At 44.1% G+C, this 25,691-nt stretch overlaps 1 protein-coding gene and 1 long non-coding RNA gene across 8 annotated transcripts in view; one reads left to right on the top strand and one right to left on the bottom strand.

The window, feature by feature from the left end:
• Positions 1 to 14,174, bottom strand: part of COQ8A (coenzyme Q8A) — a 42,540-nt gene extending 28,366 nt beyond the window's left edge. The window contains exons 1-3 of one of the 2 annotated variants that reach the window (XM_056488455.1): positions 14,053 to 14,174; positions 2,895 to 3,089; positions 317 to 727 (exon numbers count right to left, since the gene is read on the bottom strand). In XM_056488455.1, coding sequence (XP_056344430.1) covers positions 317 to 727; positions 2,895 to 3,071 — 588 coding nt within the window. In that variant the 5' untranslated portion in view covers positions 3,072 to 3,089; positions 14,053 to 14,174. Of the gene's footprint in view, positions 1 to 316; positions 728 to 2,894; positions 3,090 to 4,013; positions 4,194 to 14,052 lie in introns of those variants that run through there. The other variant, XM_056488454.1, reaches the window with a different exon arrangement.
• Positions 14,175 to 14,263: 89 nt separating this feature from the next.
• Positions 14,264 to 25,691, top strand: part of LOC130250920 (uncharacterized) — a 28,886-nt gene continuing 17,458 nt past the window's right edge. For 5 of the 6 annotated variants that reach the window (XR_008840060.1, XR_008840063.1, XR_008840061.1 and 2 more), the window contains exons 1-2: positions 14,264 to 14,323; positions 14,860 to 15,032. This is a non-coding gene — a long non-coding RNA (uncharacterized LOC130250920). Of the gene's footprint in view, positions 14,324 to 14,859; positions 15,033 to 20,430; positions 20,852 to 25,691 lie in introns of those variants that run through there. The other variant, XR_008840064.1, reaches the window with a different exon arrangement.

The following is a 25,691-nucleotide window of genomic DNA, read 5'->3' as shown; positions in this document are numbered from 1 at the left end:
ACAACTGCAAGATGCCACAAGGAAGCCACAGTCTCCACTCTGAGGATCTTAGGCCCAATTCTAAACTTACATACACTTTTTAAACGTACCCTCACATCAGATTATCTGATATAGAGGGAGCAAGTGTGAAAAGAGACTGAAAAGCTATTGACAGAACAAATATCACAGGGTTAATAAGCACTGACATTTCCCTCTTTTGCCTCCACAAATGGAAATAGTGGAAGTGGAAGAAATGAGAGAAACAGAGGAGAAGGTGAGTAAGAGCAATATAGTACAGACACCACAGTACTAAGAATCCTTAATTAAAATAACATACCATCTGTTTGTAGGGTTTCTGCCCTGAACCTGTTTTGGCCTGTCTGGCTTTATCAATATCTTCAGCAGTTAATCCACCAACAGAGGAATGGTCTTGGTGAAAACCTCTATTTTGTCCAAAGGCAGTAGCAAAAGGATTTCCAGAGTCCCTAATGCCTCCAAATAATCTTGCATCCATTTTGGGAGGGAAAGGCTTCTGACCCATGCCAGAATCTCCAGTCTCATCAACATTTCTGAAAGGTCCATTTGTTGTGTAGGAGTAAGCAGGGCCTTCAGTGCTGTGTTCCTGAGGCTTGCCAGGGGCAGTGGAGAAGTCCATTGGAGCACCTGATGGCTCTCGGGCTGAGAAGTCATAGTCTTTCCCAAAATCCTCACCAAGGTCAGTAAAGTTCTCCTGCTGTTTGCCTAGCTCCTGCAAACAATAATTGAAACACTTTAAGAAAAAATCTTGAACTTTGCTCTCTACCTACCCATGGTCCTCAGAGACAAGCATGCAGCCAGATATCATGTCTCCACACTAAGGAATCATAGAGACTTAAGAGACTCTGGCACTGCAGACATTCACAGTAAGAGACAAGACAGAAAGGAAGGGACACCTGAGGATGCCTGGAATCTCTGGCAACCTTTTAACTCCAGTGATGGGACAAATTCTTTAACAGTTTCTCAAAGATCCATAACTGGAGACACCTTGTTTTTACATACACTGCCTGAAAGGATCACTAAATATGGAGTTCACTAGAAGCAATACACTGCTCAGAAACAGGGGAGATGCAATATCACATAAGAATAACATTGTTTTCCCTCCTCCCATCCTGTTTTCAGCCACACAACATGAGCACTTCCAAGCCCAAAGCCACCTGAAGCAATACCAGACACCTTACAGACAGTAAGCTCAGCCTTTCACAGCCATGACACTACCAACTGCAAAACACATTCCATTATTCAACTACTAAACTATGTGTTGTCATCCCAAAATAAATAAAATTCTGTGCCTGGAGCAAGGATAACAGCATCAGGCACAGCAACACTCCAGGCAAGCTTCTCCTGGCACTTTTTTCTGTCCCAACCTTGCAAAAGCTGCTCTACAAAGTCCATATATTCCTTAACACTTTTCAGTTAAAAATAAATACATAAATAAAAATCAGCAGCAGAGCATTATCTCCTGTTCACCTATTCCTTGCAATATTCTAGTTACCTATCTCAGCAGTGGCAATACCATAAAATAAATGATGACTATTACAGGCAATCAACAGGATTTTAAATCCTGCTGCGGTCAGGCAAGCAGGCAGCATATTTCAGGCTCTTTCCTAAACACTAATTAAATTTCCCTTCCTTGGAGAAGAAAACAGAACATGCTCTTTCCTGTTATTCAGCAGGTCTCATGCTATTCTGAACCTCAACATCACAGTGGGGGAGGAGGGGAGAAATGTTTACACATGGGGACTGTGGCCCACAATACTTACCAAGCAAGAAAGCCACCTTACTTCCATACTTAAATTTTTAGAAACATGCCAGACAGCTAAACCCCATCACCTCATGTAAAAGATTTTCCTCTCTTCCAAACAGAAAATTCTTACTGAGCCCTGCTTTGGGAGCAGCTTCTATTGCAACCCATTTACAGAAAGCAGGGCAAGTGTTCTACAGTTGTGCTCATTGGGCTTCTCTTGTGCAGAGAAACATGCACAGAAACAGAACATCTCCCTCCTCTTGGGTGCAAGAGGAGGACAATGACAAGACAAAGCACTATCCCCATAAACACACAAGTTAGTTCTACTGCAAGCTTAAACAGAACCAGGAAAACATAGGCCCAGATTCTAGGACTGAAGCTATAGTCAATGCTATATGCATGACAGTCTAAGCCCATTGCATAAAAATCATCAAAATCTTGTTCATTAGTTTCTGCTTCAAAAATGATCATCTGAGCTACATACTCTTTCTAAAGGATCATGTGAGAGAAGTACCACAGATAAGCCCCTTCCTTTCAAAAGATGGCAGCATAGCAAATGTGAAGTTCTTATAAATCTATCCCCATCTCTGGTGAAAGAAGCTGTGGTCTGGCTTTCCTTATGTTCCTCATTTGAAACCCAGCCTGGGCTGTAAGTGGTGAACATGAAAACACCTGACCCTGAGCCACTCTGAAAAATATCACGTGCAGCAATTCTGAAAAGGAAGCAGCACTGAAATAAATCCAATGCAGTCTAAAAGAGCTCCATCATCTAATGCACTCTAGAAGAAAGGTAAATCAATGCTCAAAGTTTAAAGGAGACTAAATAACAAAGCTGCTGACCAGTCTTAGCAAGAGCTTGATCTTTGACCAGATGAGATGAACAGAGCACTTTTCTTATTCAGCATGTCTTAAACACTCACTAATGAAAACACTAAAATTTCCCTCCCATTCCTGTCCACACACCACAGATTCCAAAGAATTCCCAGAGCATTGCAACATTATTATCAATCCCGCATTTCAGAACTAGGTTCTCATTCAAGATGTGAGTCCCCAGACACACAACAAAACCAAAAAAGTACCTGGAGAAAAAGCAAAACATCAGACTGGACTGTGCACAAAGAGCTTTGCTCACCTGCACTTTCCCCAAGGCAGAAGAGAGCTGTTCCTCAGCAGAGGCCTGCAGAGCCTTTGCAATGGTGACCGCATCTCCCCCGAGCAGCACCTGCCGAAGCTGTCCTGCTTGGGTTTCCAGGATGGCTTTACTGAGCTTGGTCAAGCCCCTCATGACCATGATGGCATCCCCTGCCATGACTGATGTCTTTCTGTGCTGAAAGAAAAAGGGAGAGGGAGCAGGGAGACAAGATGTCAAGAACAGTTTGCAACAGGTTTCACATCCCCTAAGAGCTGGTAGCATGCCCTGGCCAATCTCTTCCTGCTTTGGCGTGCAGATAGCCCAGACAACACCCAGCCCAGCCTGAGTGCCTCTTTAGCTGATCCTACCAGGAAGACAACTCTCCCTGTTCTCATGAGTTAGGATGACTTCCCAGGACTCCATACAAATATCCAAGTTACCATTGACCAGGGCAAGCAAAGACAGGTAAATGTCAGCAAACACTGCAAAGACTGTCTTGATTCCTTCCAGATGTTAGAAGTGGATTAAAAACATTAATATTTGACCTTTAATTATTACAGGGCCCTGGAACATGTTCTCAGGTCCTGATAGCACTGATGACGTTCACTATCACATTCTACTCCTGCCCTGGAGCTGTGCCTGCTCATTTTACATAGCTGAATTTCTTTACTTCCACACCAATGACTAAGCTTTGTCATCCTCCAAAGGTAGCCTGCTCCACAGTCTGTTCCATCCCCAACTTGCAGCTCACTCTGCTACTTTTGATAATTTAAGCATGCTCACAACATCTACCTACCTACCACAGCATTTGCAAAGTGCTGCACTACACTGAAATTTTGACTGAATCTCCCTTCCTTTTCAAGGGATTCCATCTCAGATTTGTAACAGCCTGTGCCATTTCAGTGTCTTCAAATACAAACTAGGCACTGCAGGATGCAGGACAGAGCGTATCTGACAAGAATAATTTCCATCAAAGCTTTTAGCTCAGCCTAGAACCAAGCTCAGGCTCAGGACACTGGCTCTCCTACATCACTGTGGTTCATGTAAAATACAGTGGCTGAGGTGCAAAACCATTTTGCAGAGGATATTTCACCTGCTTGTTTCACTCATTTGCTACACCTTTAAAGCACAGACAGGGTCACAGCTCCAGGAAAGTTGCACGAGAGTTCCACAAGAGCCAAGAGAGTTCCATGGCTCAGTTGCACATGTTCCCATCTTTACTGACACAGAAGACAGAGGCATGTAGTTGGAACAAGATGCTGACTAAGGTCCAACCTTGCCCATACAGCATTCTCTGTAATGAACTGGAGAGGAAAAAAAAAAAAGGTCTTGACTGCAATAGGTGTAGAGCACTAGAGTCTAAGGCCACATATAAGTTATTTCCTACGTAGATACAGAGGTATCAAACCATTTCTAGAAGATAATCTGTCAACATGCACATATACTTAACTATAAATGTCAATATACTGCTGTGGTACAAGTGGTCCTGAGTCAACAGCACACAAGGCATTACACCCAGCTGCACACCACAAGCAGTTGGATCCAGTTACCTTCTCAGGAAACACAAGCACTGTCTGCTACTCGTGTACTAGTCAGGAAGGAGAAGAATGAACTGCTAAAGCTAAATTTGTGTCTAAGTATACAATTTTGCTACAATCACACATGAAATGCATGGATTACTACAGCTGAACTTCAGAGAGGCATTATTATGCAAATACAGGATAAAACCCAGTTACTGGGATATTTGTTCAACCACTGTTTTATCAGTGATCAAAATCAGGAACAAGCACTGCTGCCAGGAAGTGTTACACTTACATGTGTAAGTTAAAAGGACAGTCAAGTGCTTACAATGAATCTGGGCATAACAGGTTAGCTGTAAAATAAAAATCAAGCACACCTAGGTCATTATTCTGTGGTTCTCATTACAAGACCTATCCAAGTTCTCCAGACCTCTAAATGTTACTCCTGCATCTCTGCATTTAACCACTATGATTTGTTTTAACCTCGTGTAATGCACTTTTAAACTCAAAAGTTGCCTGTCAGGTAAGGAAATCTACTCTGTCAACAGGAAGTGTTTTTCTACCCCTACATCTTCACACTGGAAATTTCCACATGGATTTCACTCAAAGCATTTATTTGCAGGCTGTCCCTGCAATTCAGAGCCAGGCAAAGAAACTAGCCAACAACCCAGTACTGTCCCAGCTGAAATGAGACCATTCAAAGATTGCCACTACTAAGAAATAAGTACTTTTGTGATTACAAGTATTAGCAGCAAGGAAAGCTTGAGTGCAAAAAAGTTCATTTCCTCCATCCCAAGAAGGGCAACAAAAGGTAAGCCAATGCACATTTGGACAACACACACAAACATACAAAAAAAATCCACTTTTAATATGTACTCTTACTAATCAACAGTAGTAAAACTACACACTTTCACCCAAAAACAGCAAAAGACCTTGTAATGAAATGACAATTATGATATGCTAAATATGCATTTTAAAAGAAATAAATCTCCAAACAAAATTTCAGAGAAGCTAATGCAACCACAAGTAGAAAACATACATTGCACAACACTCATTCAACCCTCCACTGCTAAATATATCAACAAGCAAAGAGGATCTATTGCCCTGCACAGATTTGGCTACAAGACATTGAACTGGGTAAATTTTTACCAATCTCTCTCTGACTTTCTAAATAAAATATATGCTAGATAATCAAGAAGGTAAAAGACTACATGCCAAAAAAATAGCCAAGCGTTAAGAAAATTACCTCCTCTTCTTCAATGAAAGAGCAATAAGCACAAGAAAGGACAAGTGACAAAAAACTGAGACAGGAAGCACACATTGTGAGAAGGCTGGTACTGTACCCGACAACTACACTTGTGTCAATACCCACCACAGAGAGCAGGCAAAGCATTTTTCCCCCCTAAGCAAAGTTCTATTCATACTCCACTAAATCAATAAATACAGCTCTATCAGAAGGAGATTTAGGGAGTGGTTCCAAATGGAATTAGTCCAAGTGTACAAAGTCTATATCACACGTGACTTGCTCCCTGAGGATTCTTTATCTAGTGCTAGCAAAGTGGGGCATGTTAGCAACAGAGCATGGACAAGTCAGTGGTGTCCACACAGGCTGTCAGAGTGCCTCTAGCCCGGACTGAAGAGGGCTGACAAGTGCTGATTGTGAGCCCTTTTCCAAAAATAGGCAGGGTCACAGATTTGGCTTAGTAAGCTTCTCACAGCTGAATGAACCCCTGGAACACCCCCACACCTTCCAGCATGCGGAAGTTCGAGCCAAGTCATCCTGGGACAGCATGCAAGGTCTGCACAGTGGGCAGAGGGGCTTCTACAGGTTAGATGTCACCTGATTCAGAGCCCTGTAACAGCAAAACTAAACCAATGCCTCCTGTGTGCAACAATCCTCAGCCTCACAACCCATCATTCCCCAGAGTGACTGGATGACAAGTGTTTCCTCCCCTTTTCAACATTCCAGATTACTGGACTGAAGGTTTAAGCAAGTGAAGTGAGACACTCAGCTCATCAGAGGCCAGTAACAGAAACCAAGAACCTCGCTACAAGCAACAGAAGAAATCATGTACTTGTCCTACTTTAAAAATACATTCTTCCATTCATTCCCTTTCTTTTCCATGTGCTAATATGTGCTCCTATACACAGATCTGCTTCAGACTCCATGAGCTTTCCTCCAGATGCTTGCACAGTAAAGTCTTACTCATATATATACACACATGCATACACACACACATATCTATAGGATAGACCAAGTTTAAACACAAGATTTCTAATCATACAAATAGCAGAAATATCTGAAAACTTTCTGTGCATGACAACACAACCTATTTCAGTTTACAGGAACTACTTCTACTATCAACAATTTGCTTAACATCCAAACACTGCTGAATAATTTAAAAAACAAAAAAACATAACACAAAATAATTGACCAAAGAAAAAAAAACATTGAAAAATTCCCCAAACAAAACGAGAGCAGTTTTATAGCAGCCCATATTCCCCTTCTCAGGTCTACAGTTTTAGCTACCTTCTTTACCTTCAACTTTTAGTCTAAATAAATGAAAATAAATAATAAAATAATACTAGCTTGGACAGGCAGTAAGGCAGATAATTAGGTATCACATATGAGGAAGGGAAAACAGCCTCTACATCTTCCCTCTCTCCATTATCCTTTATTACAATCACTGTTATCTTAGTTGTATCTAAACAAGGACTAAAACCCTGGCTTCAGTGTTATAACCACCCACACCATCAGAGCAAGTGTGGCAAGAGTCTACTGAAATAAAAATAATAACCACCACAAACAAGATGCAGAAGGCCAGATACTCAGGACATTGAACCTACAGTAGACTAAGTTCAATATAACTATTATTCATTAAACTGCTCTGTAACTATTCTTTTACAGAATTTTTCCATTTCTTTTTATGTTTGTTGCCATACCAACCCTTTCATGTGATCCTTTAATTCATGGCCTTTTTCAGTTCCATCACACACCTCCCCAACAGCTCCTTTGATACCAGATTTCCAGGTCTCTGCCTAGATGCTTTTCATTAGCTGGATTCCTTGGGTTGCAGCTGACCCAAATTTTAACCATGCAGGGCACAAAACCAGCATTTTAAAAGGAAGAAGTTTCCATCATTCCTTAAATCAAACTGAAAATCCACCTTGCTTATCCTTCATTCTTCCCTTCCCCATAACTCCTATACATTGCAGCTCCAAAAGAAATGTCTTTAAAGTGACCTATAACAGAAGTAAGGACCCCTATATTTGATCCTGCCCCATGGCTTGCACTCAAGCCCCCTTTAAGCCGAATTCAAGTCTCTGAAAGCTGCTTTACAGCCACCCCTCCACAAAGCAGTTTGCCAATGCCATTTAAAATAAACACCTCTGAAGGGCAAGCGGAACTGGTTTGCTCCCTAATCACTACAATAGCAGTACACACACTGATAAAAATGGGCTGCTTGGCAGACAAATGCCTCTCTCTCCTCCAAAATTCAGAAGGCTTAGCACTCATTTTTGGCAAATGACAGCTAGTTCAAAACCCAATTTTCCCCATAAATGGCTTGATACACAAGAGTGAAAAGAATGCTTGGACACTTTAAAAGTAAGCATAGCCTGCTTTATTTTAGGCACAGATATATCCATGCAAAGTGAATGCTCTGGACCAACAGTCCTGTTTACTTCTTTCTGGGCAATGTCTGGAGACATGCAACAGCACAGTCACAGCCTACATGCCTGGAACTAACACAATATCCTTCTACCCACAGATGGAAATAATCTACACAGATCTAGAAATAATTTAACCACGATTAAGACTTACCACAATTAAGAGAGAACAGGCCTCACTACAAGTCACTTCTGATATGCCTTGACATAGTGCACTAATAAATCCTGTCCAGGGCACACACTGTTTGCTGCTACATTGAATAGATCCAACTCAGTTGCTGTCATTTTAAGGTCACTGCTCCTTCACTTTTCCCCAAGAATGTGATCTCTGTCTGCTCTTGAGAATTAAGTTTTTGCAGGTGGGGGCTCAAAAAAAATTAAAAAAAAAATTAATCTCATTTGCAAGGCAAAAAGTTTTGGGCCATTGGGATGGATTTCAATCTGTAGTTGTATTTATACCCAACACACAATCTTTATATTACCTCTGTTACCAAGAGGAAAGGGAGAAAGAGTAAGATGACCCAGAAAAAAAAAAAAAAAAAAGGAGTTTTCTCTTCTTTTCATGCAGTGGGCAGTGCTTATAAGTGCATTGCATCTTCTAAATAGCTCAAAAGCCTTAAGTGTAACTTTAATCTCATGAATAATTCTGATAAACTCTGGATTAATGTTCCTTCCCATGCACGTAGATCATTCACTCAGCAACAAGGAAAACAGTATATTAAAATCAAAATGAAGCATGACCTCCAAGCACACAGATTAATATGAGATTCTGGCAGATGCAATATTTGAAGCATGTACTTAAGAAATAGAATTACTCCAAGATAAAACCTCTATTTAGGTTTATGGCAAGTTTACATGAAAGCACAGTTCACTAGTTCCAAGTCACCCCATCAATGGTAACACACAGCACTACCTGAGAAGACAAATTCCCCACACCTATATGGAATAACTGCCTAGCAGCACTTATAAAAAGGTTACACTAAAGCTCTTCACTCAAACCCAAACAGCTTCAAACAAAATCTAAACACTACAAACACCTTCCCCAAGTCTGCAGAGCAGCTCAATTCTCTCAGTCACTTCAGCACTTAGAGCAGAAGAAACCACCAAAGCTCAGCTCCCTCTGATGCACAGTTGTGCACTGGAATCAACAGAGCTCCCCGCTGGTTTTGTACTCTGAATTAGAATATAAAGTGAATATAAAGTATAAATGAAGGAGGTTATCAACTTGCAGCTTTTTTTTTTTTTTTTTTTTTTTTTTTTTTTTTGCATAAACTGTTATGCTACAATTGTTTTTATTGGAAGTTTTGACTTTCCAAAAGCACACCAAGTCCAATTTAGGAACTGGAAACCGATTAAGTGCTATGCCTCACAAACAAGTGCAGATTCCTCTAGACTCAAATACACCATTACTTAAAGCAAAAGTCTTGAGAAAAATAGCAGCTCTTCCTCTTGCATTTAAACACACACCCCTCTTCACCTATAACTCTCAAAAAGCTCAGGAAAGGAGACTGATATCACAGTTGTCTACTTTAGAGGGAAGAGAACAGGTGATTTACCCAAACTTACACTGCTTGTCAGGCACGGGGTCAGGAACAGAATCCCACTGCTCTCCATAGTACACTGATCCTTACAGCACATACCTATCCCTAAGAGTCCTCTAAACACCCACCTCTACAGACCAAAGACAAACAAGGATTTAGAGCTGGTTTGCTGACCACCTAAACACACCCCCTGTGCTGAGAACAATCCCTCTGTCACCACTGCGAGCAGCAGGCAAGCACCACAGCCACTGAGCCCACTACTGATCCTGCAGCCATTTGTGTCTGTATAGATCTCATGGCTTCCAACCTTGCCCTGGAAGCTGGGTTTAGGTTCCAATTTAGCAACTTACAACACATCCAAACCTATTCATAGTCCCCTGACATACCAGCACCCTGGCTGTGGGAGCTTTCATTTTTCTGGTTGTGCCAAAACCTCCCTGCAAGAAGCAGAAAATTAGGATGCAAGAAGAGAGAAAAGGGCCATAGGCAAAAAAAGACTACTTCAAGAAGACAAACTGATCTCTGTGCTGCAGGAGAACATGGTCTGTCAGAACCTACAGCTCCTACATGGAAGCTCTGCCACAGACAAGTTATTTCTGTTTGCTCTTGCTTCCCACACGGAGGTACTTCTGACACTAGGGTAAATGAGAGTAATGAGCTCTATACTTCTCTTACAGCTAAGCCTAACCTGCAAGCTCTCACACCTGATACAGAATCTGAAATTTACAATTGTTTATGCTCTCTATGTATAGACTTTATGAAATCACATTCTGCATAATATAAATACTCCACCTTTCCAAACTAGAAAAGCTTTTTGCAGCTTATATAGTTGCCTTTAAAAATCCCCAAACTCCCAGAGTGAATTCTGAAAGGCTATGCTCCACAAAGCTTTGCTGTGCAATGTAAAATTGTATCAGGCTGACTGATTTCAGAAAGGTTCTTTAAAGGAAACACTCAACCCACTTGCAGTTTACTTCCCAGTCATTCTCCTTCCCGCACTTCCCTAATCCCAACTACTCCGATGATGAGCACTTTGACCATATCAAATTACGATGAGGATTTAATCCTTCCAAATGGCACAATCCAGACAGCAGTGAGAGTCCAGAACAATGCCCCAAGCCCTTTTATAGTTCACTTGTTCAGCATGCAACCGGTTAAAAAGAAGGCATGAATAGCAATGAAAGGGGCGACATAAAGACCTAATCTACACCAAAAACCAGGACAAACTACAGAGGCAAAACAAACACAGTAGGAGAACTTTGTAAGTGGAAGTTATTTCCTGCACATCACAAAACAGCTCTAGAACAATACAGACCACAGATCATCTTTCCTGGTGTCTCCACAGAATCTACACAGTCTTTAAGAAAAAGAAAGTCTTATGCAGCTTCCAGAAAAAAAACCACCTGTTTTTAAACTGTGGATATGCATGCAGACTTGTTCAAGCACACATATAAACTTGAAAAGTTTCTAAAAGCCAGCTCCACAGACTGACAGTTATGTTTGTCAGAGCAAGCAAAGTCATTTTCTGTGCTGCCAGAAGCACACAGAACATTTCAGAGACTGGAGATCTTATCTAGCTCTACACCTCTACTGACCGACAAAACACAAAAGCCATTAAAATGCCATTAAAATAAAGTGCAGAAACACAACTGTGCAAAGAAAGGACAAAACTCGTGTGTCCTGTTATTTCTTGGGTCTTTGTCACCAGCTCAGATTGATTTAATTTTGCCATCTACTACACGGGGGAAGGAGGTAAGAGGAACAAAACAAGTGGCATCTAAAAAACTGAGAAGATAAAAAATTGAATGTGAAGATAGGAATGTGCCTGTAAAACGAGCTTTCACTTCTGGGTGAGAAAGCAGACAGTGATTGAACCCACGCCCTCAAACTTCACTGCCAGCTTGCATTTTAGCTCCACTTATTTTCTTCTTCAGGTCCTGAAGGAAAGCAGGCACTTGTGGCACAAGGCAGTACTTTTATACAACAAGCAGAAAGAGAAGCTCATCTTCTCCTAAAGCTGCTCTGTTCCAGAATATACAACTCCTTAAGGCAAAAAGCCTCCTCTTCCAGACTTCTTTCTTTAGCAGTTTTAGAGGGAGAAGACAAGAAGACCCACATCACACTGGAGATGTGATTTCTAAATACTGCTTCAGACTCACTACCTCCATCCTAGACCAGACTGTTCACCCAGCAGGACAGATTTAAGGAGAAAGAGAAATGCTTATTCATGCACCAAGCAAAGTCCCACGATGCATTTGACAATCCACCTGGATCAAGCAATTTATACCACACTGACACACAAGATGACAGACCATGAAACACACACCATCCTTTGCACCCTGGCTAAAACAATGAAGAAAAAGCACATGCAGACAGAAAAAAACCTACCAACCTCTTCCTAAAAAAATCCCAACTCCATAAGCAATCAACTAGTTTTTGACATCAAAAAAATTAAGAAGCAGGAATTCAGCTTCTGCCCCTTGCTCCCTCTCAGTTTGCAGAAAAATAATACAGCCTGATAAAGAGCTAAAACAACAGACCACCACTTGCCTTTAAAAGGACTACTGGAAGACCAGAAGCCAAAAAAAGTTCTGTTCTTGCTGCATGGATGCATTGAGCTATTATTAACTTGTGTTAGTTATCACAAATGAATTAACCAGAGCTGCACTGCACAGCACAGAATTCCCCTTGGCAGGAATGAAACAAGGTTATCAGCACTCAGTAAGGTATGAGGCAGTTCTCCACATGTGGCCTTTTCTTCTGCTGATCTCTACTACTTCATTATTAAAAGGGAGACACTGTCAAAGCACAGCAGGTCACCCATTTCCCCCCCCCAACTCTCGATTAAGACTGGACAATATAAAACTGTAAAACTGCTTACTCTAGTTATATCTTATTCAAGGTTACCAAGGTCACTGCTAATTAACAGCAAAGGAAAAAATATTTACAAAATACAAAAAGAACTCTCCAGTCTAAAAGCAAGAAGGTTCTTGCTTGCTCTTGCTAGCCGGAGTTGCTGTGAACTGCAGCTAAACTCTTTCTGATAACATATGAGAAATGCAAAACTGCCAATATACTATAGACACTAATTTGCATTCAGTCTGTATAAAGAATTATTTCTTAATCCTTTCTGCAGTCTTTTATTGAGCTACTATTGACTTTGGCCACCATCTTTCTGCACCCAGTGCTAAAAATTATTTTGCATATACTCAATTAACACATCAAAATCCAGTAAAACAGTCTAATTTAAATAAAAGCAACTCAGAAAAAAAATCAGAAATTATTAGGTCAATTCTTTTCAGAAAAATAATACTTTCAATTATTGAAAGAAAAGCTTTCATTTCCTTTCATAACACTGACCACAAATCTGGATTTTCATTGCATGGAGGAGAATACAGAGAATCTCCCCACCTAAATTCCTGCTGGGTGGAACATAACCTTGTTGGGCTATCAGAAATAGTGTTATTTCTTAAGACACTGTCCTGCAGAAATTATTATGGTCAGTAACCATGAAAACAACATTATACAAACCAAGCTTTCCTGCTTATAGTCATTTATAGGTAGTTTGCTCGCTGTCTGTACAAAACTAAGTATCTCCCAATCGGTTCCTGTTCACATTGTTACAAAGACTTTACAATCGTGTTCGCCTATAAAAACAAATATTATTTCCTCAGACACTTTACCACTCACAGGGTGGGGTTTTTTACCCCCATTTCAGCCACAAGCAAAGCTCAGAAAACAGCTACCAGCTTTATTTTACATCCATCCCCAACCAGACGCGCGGATCGGTCCCAGCCACAGAGAGCAGCGAGACTCCGAGTCGGAGCAGCCTGGAAAGCAGCACAGCATTTCCGCGAAGTCCTCGGGCAAGGCGGAACGTTGGATTCCAGCCTTTTCCCTGAGCGCTCCCCGCTCAGCCCGCGCACCTCCCGGTGCGCCGAGCCGCCGGCCCCGCTCCCGGCCCCGCTCCCGGCCCGGAGCCGCCGAGCGCGGGGCTCCCCGCGGGCAGGAGGCGGGACCCGGCCAGCCCCGCTCTCACCCCGGCGGGACGCGGCCAAGGGCACGGCAAGGCCGCGGCTCCCGGCGCCTCCTGCCCGGGCGCAGCTCCGCTGCCCCGCGGCCGCCATCGGCCGCCGGACCCCGCACACGTCCCCCCGCCGGGGAACGCACCCCGGAGAGCGACCCCCGGCCCGAGGCGCCGCGCCGGGCAGGGGCGTCCTCCCCGCGGCAGCACCGCCGCCGTCACCGCCATCACCCGCACCCCTGCCCGCACCGCAACGGACCAACTCCCACTGCCGGGTACTACCACAGCCGGGGGCACCAGCACTACCGCGTGCCCCGCTGCCAACCCAGCCCAACCCAGCCCAACCCAACCCAACCCAGCCCAGCCCGGCCCGTTCTCTCCGCCGCCGCGGTCGCTTCCCATACCCCAGCCCGGCACAGCCCAGCGGCCACCGGCTCTGCTCTGCTCCGCTTCGCTCTGCTCGGCGGCCGCGGCCCGGGCCCGCACGCCTGTTTACCGCCGCCGCCCCCGGCCGCGGCCAGGCCGCGCGCCCCGCCCCCGCCGCGCTCCCATTGGCGCAGCCCGTGCGCCCCGCGCCTCCGCCAATGAGCGGCGGGCGCGGGCGGGGCTCCGGCCAATGCGGGGCGGGCCCGGCGCGGCGCGCGCGGCGGTGCAGGGGGACGTGAGGCCCGTGAGGTCCGTGCGGCGCCGGGCGGGGGGGGCGCGGGCGGCGGGGCGAGGCGTGAGGAGCGTGTGCTGCGAGCGGGGCGGCGGCGGCCGCCGTCTGTGGGCGCCGGGCTGGCTCCCCCCGGGCTGGGCTTACTGCAGCCAGCGGGGGCCGGCCCGCTCGCCGTGGCAGTCGGAGGCGGCGGCGCCTCGCCGCGGTCCCGGCTGGCGGGGCGGGGGAGGGTGGTCCCGCCATGGGAGAGGATGGGGAGGACAGCGGTCGCTCCCCACGGCCGCGGTGGGCTCGGGGAGGCCGGGGTGTCGCTGCTCAGGCGGTCCCACAGCCCCCGTTAGTGTGCGTGAGGAGATGGGCAGGAGCCCCGCGCCCCCCAGGCTCCAGGGAAATGCCAGGCGAAGGGACAGATTCCGTGTGCGGGAAACCTTTGTTTGTGGCTGCCTGTATGGCTTTTCAAAGCATAGTCTCACGTATACATCGGGAATTATTCATGGTGTTGGGAAATGCTCGTGTGCATGTGGAAACAAATGCAGTGCCTCGTTCCCTGCAGGTCGATCCCGGGGATGCGTCTCTCGCAGCAGCAGCAGCCAGCTCCCTGCTTGTCTGGATGCTCAGGGAAGCGCCCGCCTCTGTCAGCAACTTTCCCGTCTGAAAAATAACAATACAGCCGTTCTGCTGCATTTGCCACATGGCCGCATCAGTGCAGGAGTACATTCAGATGAGGTTTGGAGATTAAATCATTCATTTCTTCCTGAACCAAACAAGATTCATAATCCTTCCCTGGTTGTAGCATAACTTGCAGGGATGACCAACAAACAGCCCCGAGCTTTAATTTCACCATTATCAATTGCTTGCTTTGGCCGACCTTTTCAGCCAACTAGTAGCTTGAACTGAGCACTTAAATCCACACCAGATCTGTACCTAAGTCTGTAGGAGCTGCAGATGCTGTGGGTTTGTGAAGAAGGAAAATAGATAAATGGTCTGCTGCAAGTCTAGAGGGGTTTAAACCTGTGAATGTTACTGCTCACCTGCTATTGCCAAAATTGCCCTCCTCTATAGAGGGAGGCAATTATTATTTACAGCTGCTCAGACCAAAGACTGTTTGGCTGGTATTTTTGATCATACCAAATATTGTTCAAGTATTACACATATTCCTTCATGGTTTTTTTGAAAAAACAAAAATATTTGCATGTCCCCCAAGCCCCTCTCAGCTTCCCATGTAAGCCATGAGCAGGTCTCTGTAAGGCACTGAACAGACAGCTACAAATAAATTTAGGAAAATGCATCACCCAAACATCGAATCAGTCAAGACTAGAAAGGCTGGATTTGAATTTGAAAGGTGAAAAAAGAAACAGTTCCCTGGGAAAGGCATATTATTGAATTAAATGTTCAACACACAGTCTGTGTGTAGACAAAACATCTGAAATGGAAAGGGCAAACATGATACTTTGCTGTTTGATAAGGGGATGGAGACTCAATATGTAGATAAAGCAAAAACATGACTGCAATAAGATATCAGCCTTGAAAAGTTTTGTCCAAAAAATGCCTTGTTTTCTTCATTTCAATATTCACACCTGTGGAAATTCACACAAATTAATTGTTCTATTTGTAGTTAGGTTCGTACTATTTCTAATAAAGGAAGGATCATATATTCCCTCATGTGGAAAGAGACAAATTTTGGATATCTTTTCTAATGACATCTTTTTATCTATTCCTGTAGTGAATTTGGATGTCAGTGCTCAGTTTCTGTGTAACGTCACTTTGCTTGCATCAGCTCGGCATTAATTGTGAAACACCTTACTCACTGTGCTGAGCATGGAGAACTGGAGGGTTTCTGCATGAGCAGGCTGCCATAGTTTGAGATGGAGGCAGAACAAGCACAGGGTGAAGCTCTCCCCATCTCTCAAAGACAGCCTGGCTGGTTGCCTTTGTTCACACGTGGTAAACCATTGGATATTTCTGCCACTGCTGTTCAGTGCCACTGCATCACACCTTCTCCTGCCAGGCTCTCTGCAGCCTTAAAAGACCCATTGAACTTGAGCTCAGGGCTAGCTCCTTCTGCACTTAAAGAAGAGAGGAGTGTCTGTATTCCCACCTAATTTGGAGTGCAAAGAGGTAGGACTGAAAGCTGCTGGGAAAAAATAGTGTATGTCCTTCTTTGTTATTTCTTAGTTCTTAGGGGGAATAGGAACAGGACATCAATCCAGAATCCAGAGGTTAATTTTTGAGGGGATGGTTGCCTACTTTGTCCACAGTCCTGAATAAAAAGTTGAACATGATGTATGTGAAGTGCTAGGAGAGCTGTTCCACAGCAGATCTCCTTGTAAACTCAGAAAAAATGGTAATAGAGACAAAATATGGTCAGTATTTGGGATTGGTTTAGTGCTACCAATTATGGGATTGACAGCCTTCAATCCTGAAAAAAGCAGGAAGCAGAGTGTTGTATTTGGAAAATAGACCAGGGAGTCATCCTTTTCTTCAGGAAGAGTATCAGTGGTTTATGTAACAGCCTTGTTGGCTATTCCTCTGGGCTTTGGGGTATTCATGTTCCCTTCCCTGCTTGTGAAGACTTAACAGGACCCCACCTGCACACTGAGACCCTAATCATTATGCATACTCTTGTCTTCTCTCTTCAGCCTTACTCATACTATTTAATGGGAAAGTTCAGCAAGAGGAAATGAGAATGGAGTGCTCCTCCAATCCCATCCAAATTCCAGACAAATATGCCTTGTGCAAACTGCCTGTCCAGAGACAGAAGATGTGGACAGGAATCTGGTAGGGATTGGCCCAGGCTGCCCAGTCCTGGTTTTGTGCCCTCCACCAAAGCAGTGTAGGTGAAACAGCAGCTTCATCCAGGCACTGAATCTGTGCAGCATTTGTGTAGAAACTGATCTGCCAAATGTGCTATGCAAACATTAACACATCAAGCCCTTCCAAGCAGGGTAGAGGGAAGAAATCTAATCGTTATAGAGAGGCCCTTTTTGCAAGGGCATGTAGGGACAGGACAAGGAGGAATGGATTCAAACTAAAAGATATCTTAGAATAGATATTAAAAAGAAATTCTTTAGTGTAAGGGTGGTGTGACACTGGCACCAGGTTGCCCAGAGAAGCTGTGGCTGCCCCATCCCTGGAAGTGTTCAAGGCCAGGTTGGATGAGGTGCTGAGCAACCTGGTCTCATGGAAGATGTTGCTGTCCATGGGCAGGGGGTTGGAACTGAACAAACTTTCAGGTCCCTTCCAACCCAAACTATTCTATGATTCTATGAAACTTCTTTGTAAATACCTAAATATTGATATCCATTCATGCTTTAGTGCCTCCAGTGGGATGTGACAGCAGAATGAGGTTGTTGCAGGTTGAAAGGTTTTGCATCAGTGTCTAAATCTCGTGTAATTTTCGTGCTATATACCTGCACTCTTTTGGAGGTGTGTGCAGTGCAGAGCAGAGAGCAAGCCAAAGCAGTCCTTTGAAAAGGCAAGTTTGTAGACCTTGAGGAGTCCCTTGATTAGCTATAAGAACAAGAAGTGAACATTATTGATAAATCAGCTGAAACACATTTTTGGCAATACAGCTGCCATTTACTTGTTGTGGCTTGTTTGGTAGTGTTCTATTCAGTCAAATTTCATCATACTCACTGCCTTATCTAGAAACATTTCTGTGAGCATTTCTAGCAAGAAACTGACAACTATGAGGAGTATATAAATCAATCTTTTATTAAATTATAATAAAATCATTATGAGTTTCACTATAGTAATGTTTTTATTATAAAGCTATAAATACTACAATAATCTATCTATCCTCATAATAGATATAAATATAATCAAAATTATAATAAATTTAAATTATAATTAATAGTTACAATTTAACTAGTGTGGGAGTCCCCAGAGGCTTCTCCCCACTAATGTTAAAATGGTTTGTTCAGGATCATTTAATTCTCAAAATATCCTAATTTTGCAGGTGAGTGTGAAAGCCTTATGGAGCTGCTGGAAATGCTGACTCCACAGCAGATGCTTTAGCTGTGCCATCCTATCCCCACCTGATATTGCTTGTTAATATTTATGTAATGAAGGACTTGATGGTGCTATTTCTTGGGGTGCATAAACAGCTCTGCTGCAGGCTCGAGGTAGGAGCAGCAAGAAGGGCACCAGGAAGGGCGAGCCCAAGGCTCCCTGGCTGTGACTTCCAGCAGGGTCCCTTGGGTGGGATCTTCTTCCTGTTCACTGTTAGTTCTGAGAGGAGCCTGAGGTGAGCCAGCTCACCATTTACTGGGTGCCAGGGAACACCCAAATAAACCTCTGCCAGTGCTGATGCTGACTGAAGCACCTGGTGAAAGCTGACTTCCTCAAAGCCTTGTACAAAGTGGGACATGTTTCCAGAGAGGAATGAGCCAGAAGGGCTAAACTTCTACAAACAGAAAAAGTTAGAGAAGCAGAGCCTGAAAGGATCTTTGGGCCCTGCAGTAAGAAGGGCTCCATTGCAACAGAAAATTAGTAGGCAGACACTGACCTGCAGAAAAAAAGTTAATGGAGCCTCAATTAAGCAGCGATTGGTCATGTAATTAGGTTGACAAGTATCCAGGCTGTTCAGAGAACACTCATAAATTCTCTTGCATAGGACAGGCCCAAGCTGTTTCTCCAACCACAATATGTAGGGTTGAACTTGATGAACTTGGAGGTCTTTTTGAACTTCAGTGATTCTAGGAATCTCTAATATACATCACCATCCTTCTCTCATGTTCATACAGCTCACCACAAAGCAAAAGCTGCTCTGGGAGTTTCCCTCAGTCCTCTTTCTCCAAGCAACTTTCTGAGATGAGCCACCTCTTGAGGGGTTTTGCCTTGAGGTCACTCATCTTCTCTAGAGGGTAATTTCTTCAGGGCAGATGGAATGTCTTCTCTGACTAAGTAGATTTATGGCATTCCATGAGCATAATAATGTAGGGATGATGAAGTGGAACAACTCAAGTGGAAGTCACTTGACCAATGGCTTGGTTTTAGTGGTTGGCTTGTAGGTATTTCAAAGCTTTGACATGTATCAGTGATGCTGTTTGTACAATGTGTTGTTTATATGGCATTATGGCCAAGAATGAGAGCAAGAGCTGTCCGAGAAATGGCATCTCGCTGACTCAGTAAGTGGTAGATGCACATCCAGTATCATCATAGGATCCAAATGATGAGCTATTTTTGTTAAGCTTAGTACTGCTCTGATTTCTGAACTGTGTATTTTCATCCCAAAGCATTCTGGCATTCATTGCACTTGTCCTTCCTCTTTCTCTCTCCACTCACTGCAAAGGGACGGAGACAAGATGCCGTTGCAGTTAGCACTTTAATTTTAAGATGATTTAGTGCTGTCAGAATGGGGTGCTGTGGCAGTTCTCAAGATGAATATATTCTGTCCAAGTGGAAGATACAGTGCAGTGAGCAGGACAGATATTTCCTAGACTCACAGAATATGCTGAATTGGAAGGGACCTGCAAGGATCATTGAGTCCAACTTCTGGGCCTGCGCAGGACTCCACAAGAATCACCCCATGTTCCTGAGAGCACTGACAAACACCTCTTGGATTCTGTCAGGCTTGGTGCTGTGACCACTTCCCTGGGCAGACTGTTTCTGTGCCCAGCCACCCTCTGGCTGAAGAGCCTTTTCCTGGTATCTAACCTAAACACCTCCTGACATGGCTTTATGCCATTCCCTCAGGTCATGTCACTGGTCACCACAGAGAAATTTCATAGTTCCCACCCCTCTTTTCCTTCTGGAGCTTGCGGTGAGCAGCCTTGCTCTGCACAGCTGGAGAGGGCAGGGAATGCCAGTGGGGCTGCTGGCTGGGAGGAGGTGAGCAGAGGTAGATGGCAGGTTCTGTGGAGGAGAGGGGACTGCTGAAGGGCTGTCTTGTCCCCTAATTGAAAAAAGAGGAGGGTGAAGAAGACATAAAAACTTTCCTATTGTCCTCTATGTTTTGCCTTGCCTCTCTGTGCCCCTGCTCACACCTCCCTCCTTTCTGTATCACCCAGAAAGGGGCTGCTTTGGGGAAGGAAGGATGATGAAAGAAAACAAAACTGGGTGCTACTGTCAGGGTGAGGTGGTAACAAGCCACAACAAGCCTAAGCTACTCCGTGTTCCTCAGTGACAGGAGGCTGCCAGAAAGGGCTGTGCACCATGAAAACACCACCACACCAGGCGTGGCTGTGCCTCACACCACCCACCTCTCCTCCAGACTTCACCATGTGGATGCCAAGTGAGTCCTGGTGCTTTGGAAATTGGAGGTGAGCCCTTGGAGGTGGAATACATGAGAAGGACAGTGCCAGGTGAAGAGGTACAGACACAAGCACTAAATAGAAGAAAGGGATACCAATCCTTGTCTTTGGGTAGTGTGTGGGACAGTGCAGGGCAAGGACAGGCACCATTGCCCCTGCCACCTTAGCAATTTATGTAGTAAAACATTCACAATATCATACTTGCCAGTTCAAGTTGTGTTGCACAACAGCTCTGTTTTATGAGTGTTGAGCAAAGTCATTCTGAATGAGATGAAGAGTGCAGTATCTTGATTAGAGCTGTGTGCCTCAAGAATATGGCATTTCTGTTTCTCTGTTGAACTCATTAAACATTGTTCAGTCTGTAATTCTTCTTTGTCTGAAGTAGACAAATCAGTTGTTTCTGCTCATTGTAAATTGCATTTGCTTGCATAGTTTGGTGCTTTGCTCTCTCTCCTTGGCACCTGATTGTTTACATGTACCTCAATTGATCCTGCATAGACAAGGTGGAAAGGCTCAGTTCTTTGTAGCTTCCAGCCAGGAGTCATGTTACAGATGATAACTGGCAAAGCCATTACCCCCCTGGGCAAACATGCCAAATTAATTTTGAAGCTAGGCAAACAGAAATAAGTCCTTTGCCTGCATTTAGCTGCTCTGAAAAGCCTTTTGCCAAGGACAGAAGGGTTATCTGAACAGTTTTGGCAGAATTGTTCTAAATGGGAAGGCAAGCTGGAGCCAGAGAACATGGGAGAAACAGGGTTATTTCTGAACACTTTACTGGAATTAAGAATTTACATTAGTCATCATAGTTCTGCTGGTTAATGGCAAAGTGTGGTGCCAAACTCAGCCATTCCCCAGCTTTTGGCACGGCATTGCCATGTCTCACAGAGCTGGAGAGAAGTCAGCCACCTTGCCCTAGCCTGGAATCATCCCCAAGATACTGTGTTTTCTTTCACTGCCCTAAAAGCCAGTACTTGTTCTGGCTTCCTGGCTTCCTGCCTTGCTGTTCCAAACACAGCAAGGTGTGGGACGGAGACATGGAAAGCTGCAGGGTGTTTCTGAGTGCCTGTGTGGCCAATGGACAAACTCATAACCACCATCCACTTGCCAGACGATGATTCACAGATAGTCAGGACAATTTATTTCTAGCAGTCAGTTTGCAGGGATGTTGTGGCTTCAAAAAACCAAAAGACAAAACCAGTATGGGAAAGTAGGATTGCTGCTACCTTTGGATGTTGACTGACCCTTTTCCTGCTTTGCTGTGGCTATCAATCCAGTTCCAGAAGCAATTTGAGCAGGACTGCATAATCTAAGCTCTGCTATCTACATCTGTGTCTGCATACCTGGACAGAGAGACCAACTGGTGGCAGAACATCCTGACTGACACGTACCAGAGTGCAACTAAGAGAGAGACACCAGCAATTAACGAGACTCTGGAAGGAGTGACTGATTGAGAGACTCTCCAGACATCCAGGTTAAGCCCTTCATTTGAGCAAATTATTCAGCTCCTATCTGTAAAATAGTGTTAATGGCATTCTTGTGCTTTGTCATGCTCCTGATGCCCAAAGAAGTGTTTGGAAAGCCTCAGTGGAAGCACAGCAGGGTAATTTCAATGTGCTCTGTGCTAGTGTGCAGGGAAAAGGCTTTGTCTTCAGGCACAGCAGTGCTGAGAACCAGCACTGCAGGTTCACTCTCCCATCAGCTCCCAGACACTTGTGACATATCTTAGCATGGAGGAGCCCAAGGTGTAGGCACAAAGATGAGCCTTTCCTTCAGTAGTCCCAGCAGACACCGTGTGTAAGGAGGCAGCCTGGACAGGGACTGCACCCTGCACCATCCACCACTGTAGCAACTGTGGCTTCAGTTCAGCTGGTGGTCTGCTTTCCCAGCATAGGAAATGTTAGTCCTTTTCTGAAATACAGATGTTCTCACTGTTCTGCAGAAGTGCTCCTATTTCATGACAGTGTTATGTAGCTTGTACAAGAGTAGCAGAGAAGGTGCCTTAACCCTTTACATGCTAAATGCCCTCAATTTCCCATCCCATTTAAGTCCTCATTGGTGCATTTACCATTTCATTCTTGCTTGCCCTCCCAAATCACACAGGGGAAGAAATCAGGGCAATTATTTTCCATATTAAAGAAGAAAGTTAAACAGTTTTCATGCCTCTTGAAACTCACAGAACACTCAGGAAGACTATTAGGACAATAGCTGGAGAACAAAAATAGCTCAAATCTGAACTTCAATATCACAAAGACTGTATTTGGTAGGGGCTCAAAGAGAGAGCGTGTCTTTTCTGGCTTGAAGGGATGACATTCCTGTTTAGAACAGTTCTGTTAATGCTACTGGCATTTTATTGCTGCTAACTGTTGGTACACAGGATAAGTAGCTTTTAAAATAATCCTTCAGCTCCAGGGATCTTGCTTGTCTTACACCAGTTTTGAAAGAAGATTCATATTCTTTCATAGACAGATGCAGCTCTGTGAAGTCAGGGAGAATTTCAAATGCTTGTATTAAGCTTTGTAAAGGTTGAAAATGGCATGGCAGAAGTTAAATAGGCTGGATCAGTTTTTCACACTTTCACTTTATTCATTGTTCCTGATCTGCTTAAATGCAAGTTAGCAGTGGAGTTACTCATATTTTATACCAGGGTGACCAAGGTCTCCTTGAAATCATAGAAACCAGTGATCCAGGAGAAAATAGGCCTAATGCTTTTCCTACTCCACCCCCTTCTGCAAGGCAAGTTCAGGACTGCCAGGCTTCCTGGCATTTATTTCTGCACAGATCTAATCCCCAGTTGGCCGTGGGAGCTGTCACTTACCTCACGCTGCATTTGATAGGGCTCAAACAGTTCCCAGTTTTGGAAAATTTCCACTCCATCTACTTGGCCCTGTACCTGTCTCAGGTTTCTATATCAAGGAGTTTAGCTAGTTCCACTTCAAAGTCTCTGTTTATTTATATCTTTTTAACAGTGAGCCACAAATAATGCTGAGTACTGACACCTCCCAAATTGTGCTCTTGGGCACCTGTCAAATGTGTTGCACAAAGAAGATAATAGTTCATAATTGCTTAACTCTTTCAGTGCTCAGGGCAAACCTCTTGCATTTAGAGTGGCAAAAGGTGGGTAATAGCAAATCTGCAGCAAAGCAATATGTAAAAAATAAGTAACAGTAACTTGTGTGATGGTTTTTGATGCCATGATCTGATGTGGACAGACCTTCCTTATGTATCCAACCTCAAACCCAGCATGGTCATGTGGCCTTCTAGTACCTGAGGGGAGCCCTAAAGGAAGAGGGAGAAGTACTTTTTACAAGGTGATAGAGGGAATGGCTTCAAACTGAAAGAGGGTAAGTTTAGATTAGGTATTAGGAAGAAATTCTTCACTCTGAGGGTGGTGAGGCACTGGCACAGGTTGCCCAGAGAGGCTGTGGATGCTCATCCCTGGAAGTATTCAAGGCCAGGCTGGATAAAGCAAGTTGGTCTAGTAGAAGGTGTCCCTACCCATACAAGGGGGTTAGAACTAGATGATTTTAAGGTCCCTTCCCACCCAAACTGTTCTATGATTCCATTATTTAGTCTCTTGCTTTGTTTCCCACTTTTAGAATAGGAACAGGTCACATCACTTTACCTGACTGAGGGCAGAGGAAGAAAAGGTAAATTCAATGAGGAATACAGTGTCTGTTGGGGGTGTACAAATAGTGGGAGAACCTCTGGCAAAGATACCACCTCTCTCCAGATTGCTTTCTTACAAAACAACTGAGTTCAAGAAAATAAGATACCCCCTGGTCCTCCTGAGGACACAAACAACTGAGAATCATAGAATGGTTTGAGTTGGAGGAGACCCTAAAAACCATCCACTACCAACCTCATCGCCATGCCATTACACCATGTTGCTCAAAGCCCCATCCAACATTATCTAGCTTGTCCCTGGATTTCTCAGTGCCAAAACCTGGAATGACAGCTGTGTGCTTCCCCCCCCACCAAATTAACAAGACCTACTGGGATAGGAGACTGGAAGTGAGAGGAAGAATGGCAAATCAGTAAGTATAATTATTCCTTTCCTTCTTGAAGATGCTCAGAAGAAATCTTTATTTATGTAATAAATTGAATTTAGCAATACCTAGAGGAAACCCTGACTTATGCTGGGGGTTTTGAGGAATGAAACTAAGACTGGATGATTTATTAAAAAAAGAAAAGGGACAGAGAACCCAAACAAAGTATACTGTGTAATGTAACAGCAGCATCTCACCCAGGACTGCAGTGCTGAACATGGCATCACACTGAAAATAGTTGGTTTTAAATGAATTCTGGTTCAGCCTGAGCTTGTTCTCACTGAAAGTCTCTCCCATGCTGGGCCAAAACTACAGCCTGCCAGTTTCTTTTCCTGCCATGAGGATATTCCAGGGCCTTCAGCCTCTCTGGAAGATATGGGGCACAGGGCAGAGTACTTTAAAATGGCTGGTACTTCTCCACATAGATCTACTGCCCTCCCGTGGCTGCCAAGGAGCATCTCTAAAGCAGAAACAGAGATCAGGGACTGAGAGAAACAATAAAGAAAAATAACTATACGTTCAGTTTAAACCAAAACCCCGTTTAAGTTACAAGGAAGAGGAAAGCAAACACAGTGGGATTAACTGGAAGTAGTACCTATGAAGGGAAGAACAAAGCCTGAACTCAGGTATTATGAATGAGACCTTGAGATGGTCATTTTCATTTTCAAATGAAAGCTGTATGCTTCGCAAGGACTATCCTGTTTCTATTTTATTCATTATGACTGTGATGCTTCTTGTGCACCCTCTGAGGACAGGGCTCATCTCCAGTTTTTGACACACAGCAGACACTTAAACAAAACCCCAGACCTCCCACCAAAAGTTTCACTGAGGAGGTTGCATTAGGCAGGCTCACAACTACATTTTTGTTCATGGACTTGGCTTCAATCTTAGATCTTAAAGACTGATGTATGCCCAAGCTACATTTGAGACTAGATGCACTGACACATTCATTTCATACTGGAGAGCAGGGGTGAGTGTGACCTGGATCACACAGGAAAATGCCAACACATGGCACCTCCTATAGGACTTCAGATGGTGTCACCTCAGTGTACCTGAGCTGTGCTTTTTCAGGGATGCACATCAGG

The sequence above is a fragment of the Oenanthe melanoleuca genome, chromosome 3, assembly GCF_029582105.1.
Source record: "Oenanthe melanoleuca isolate GR-GAL-2019-014 chromosome 3, OMel1.0, whole genome shotgun sequence".
NCBI classification, from domain to species: Eukaryota; Metazoa; Chordata; class Aves; order Passeriformes; family Muscicapidae; genus Oenanthe; species Oenanthe melanoleuca.
Note: the sequence above shows the minus strand (reverse complement) of the source record. Positions and strands in the feature narration are given on the sequence as shown.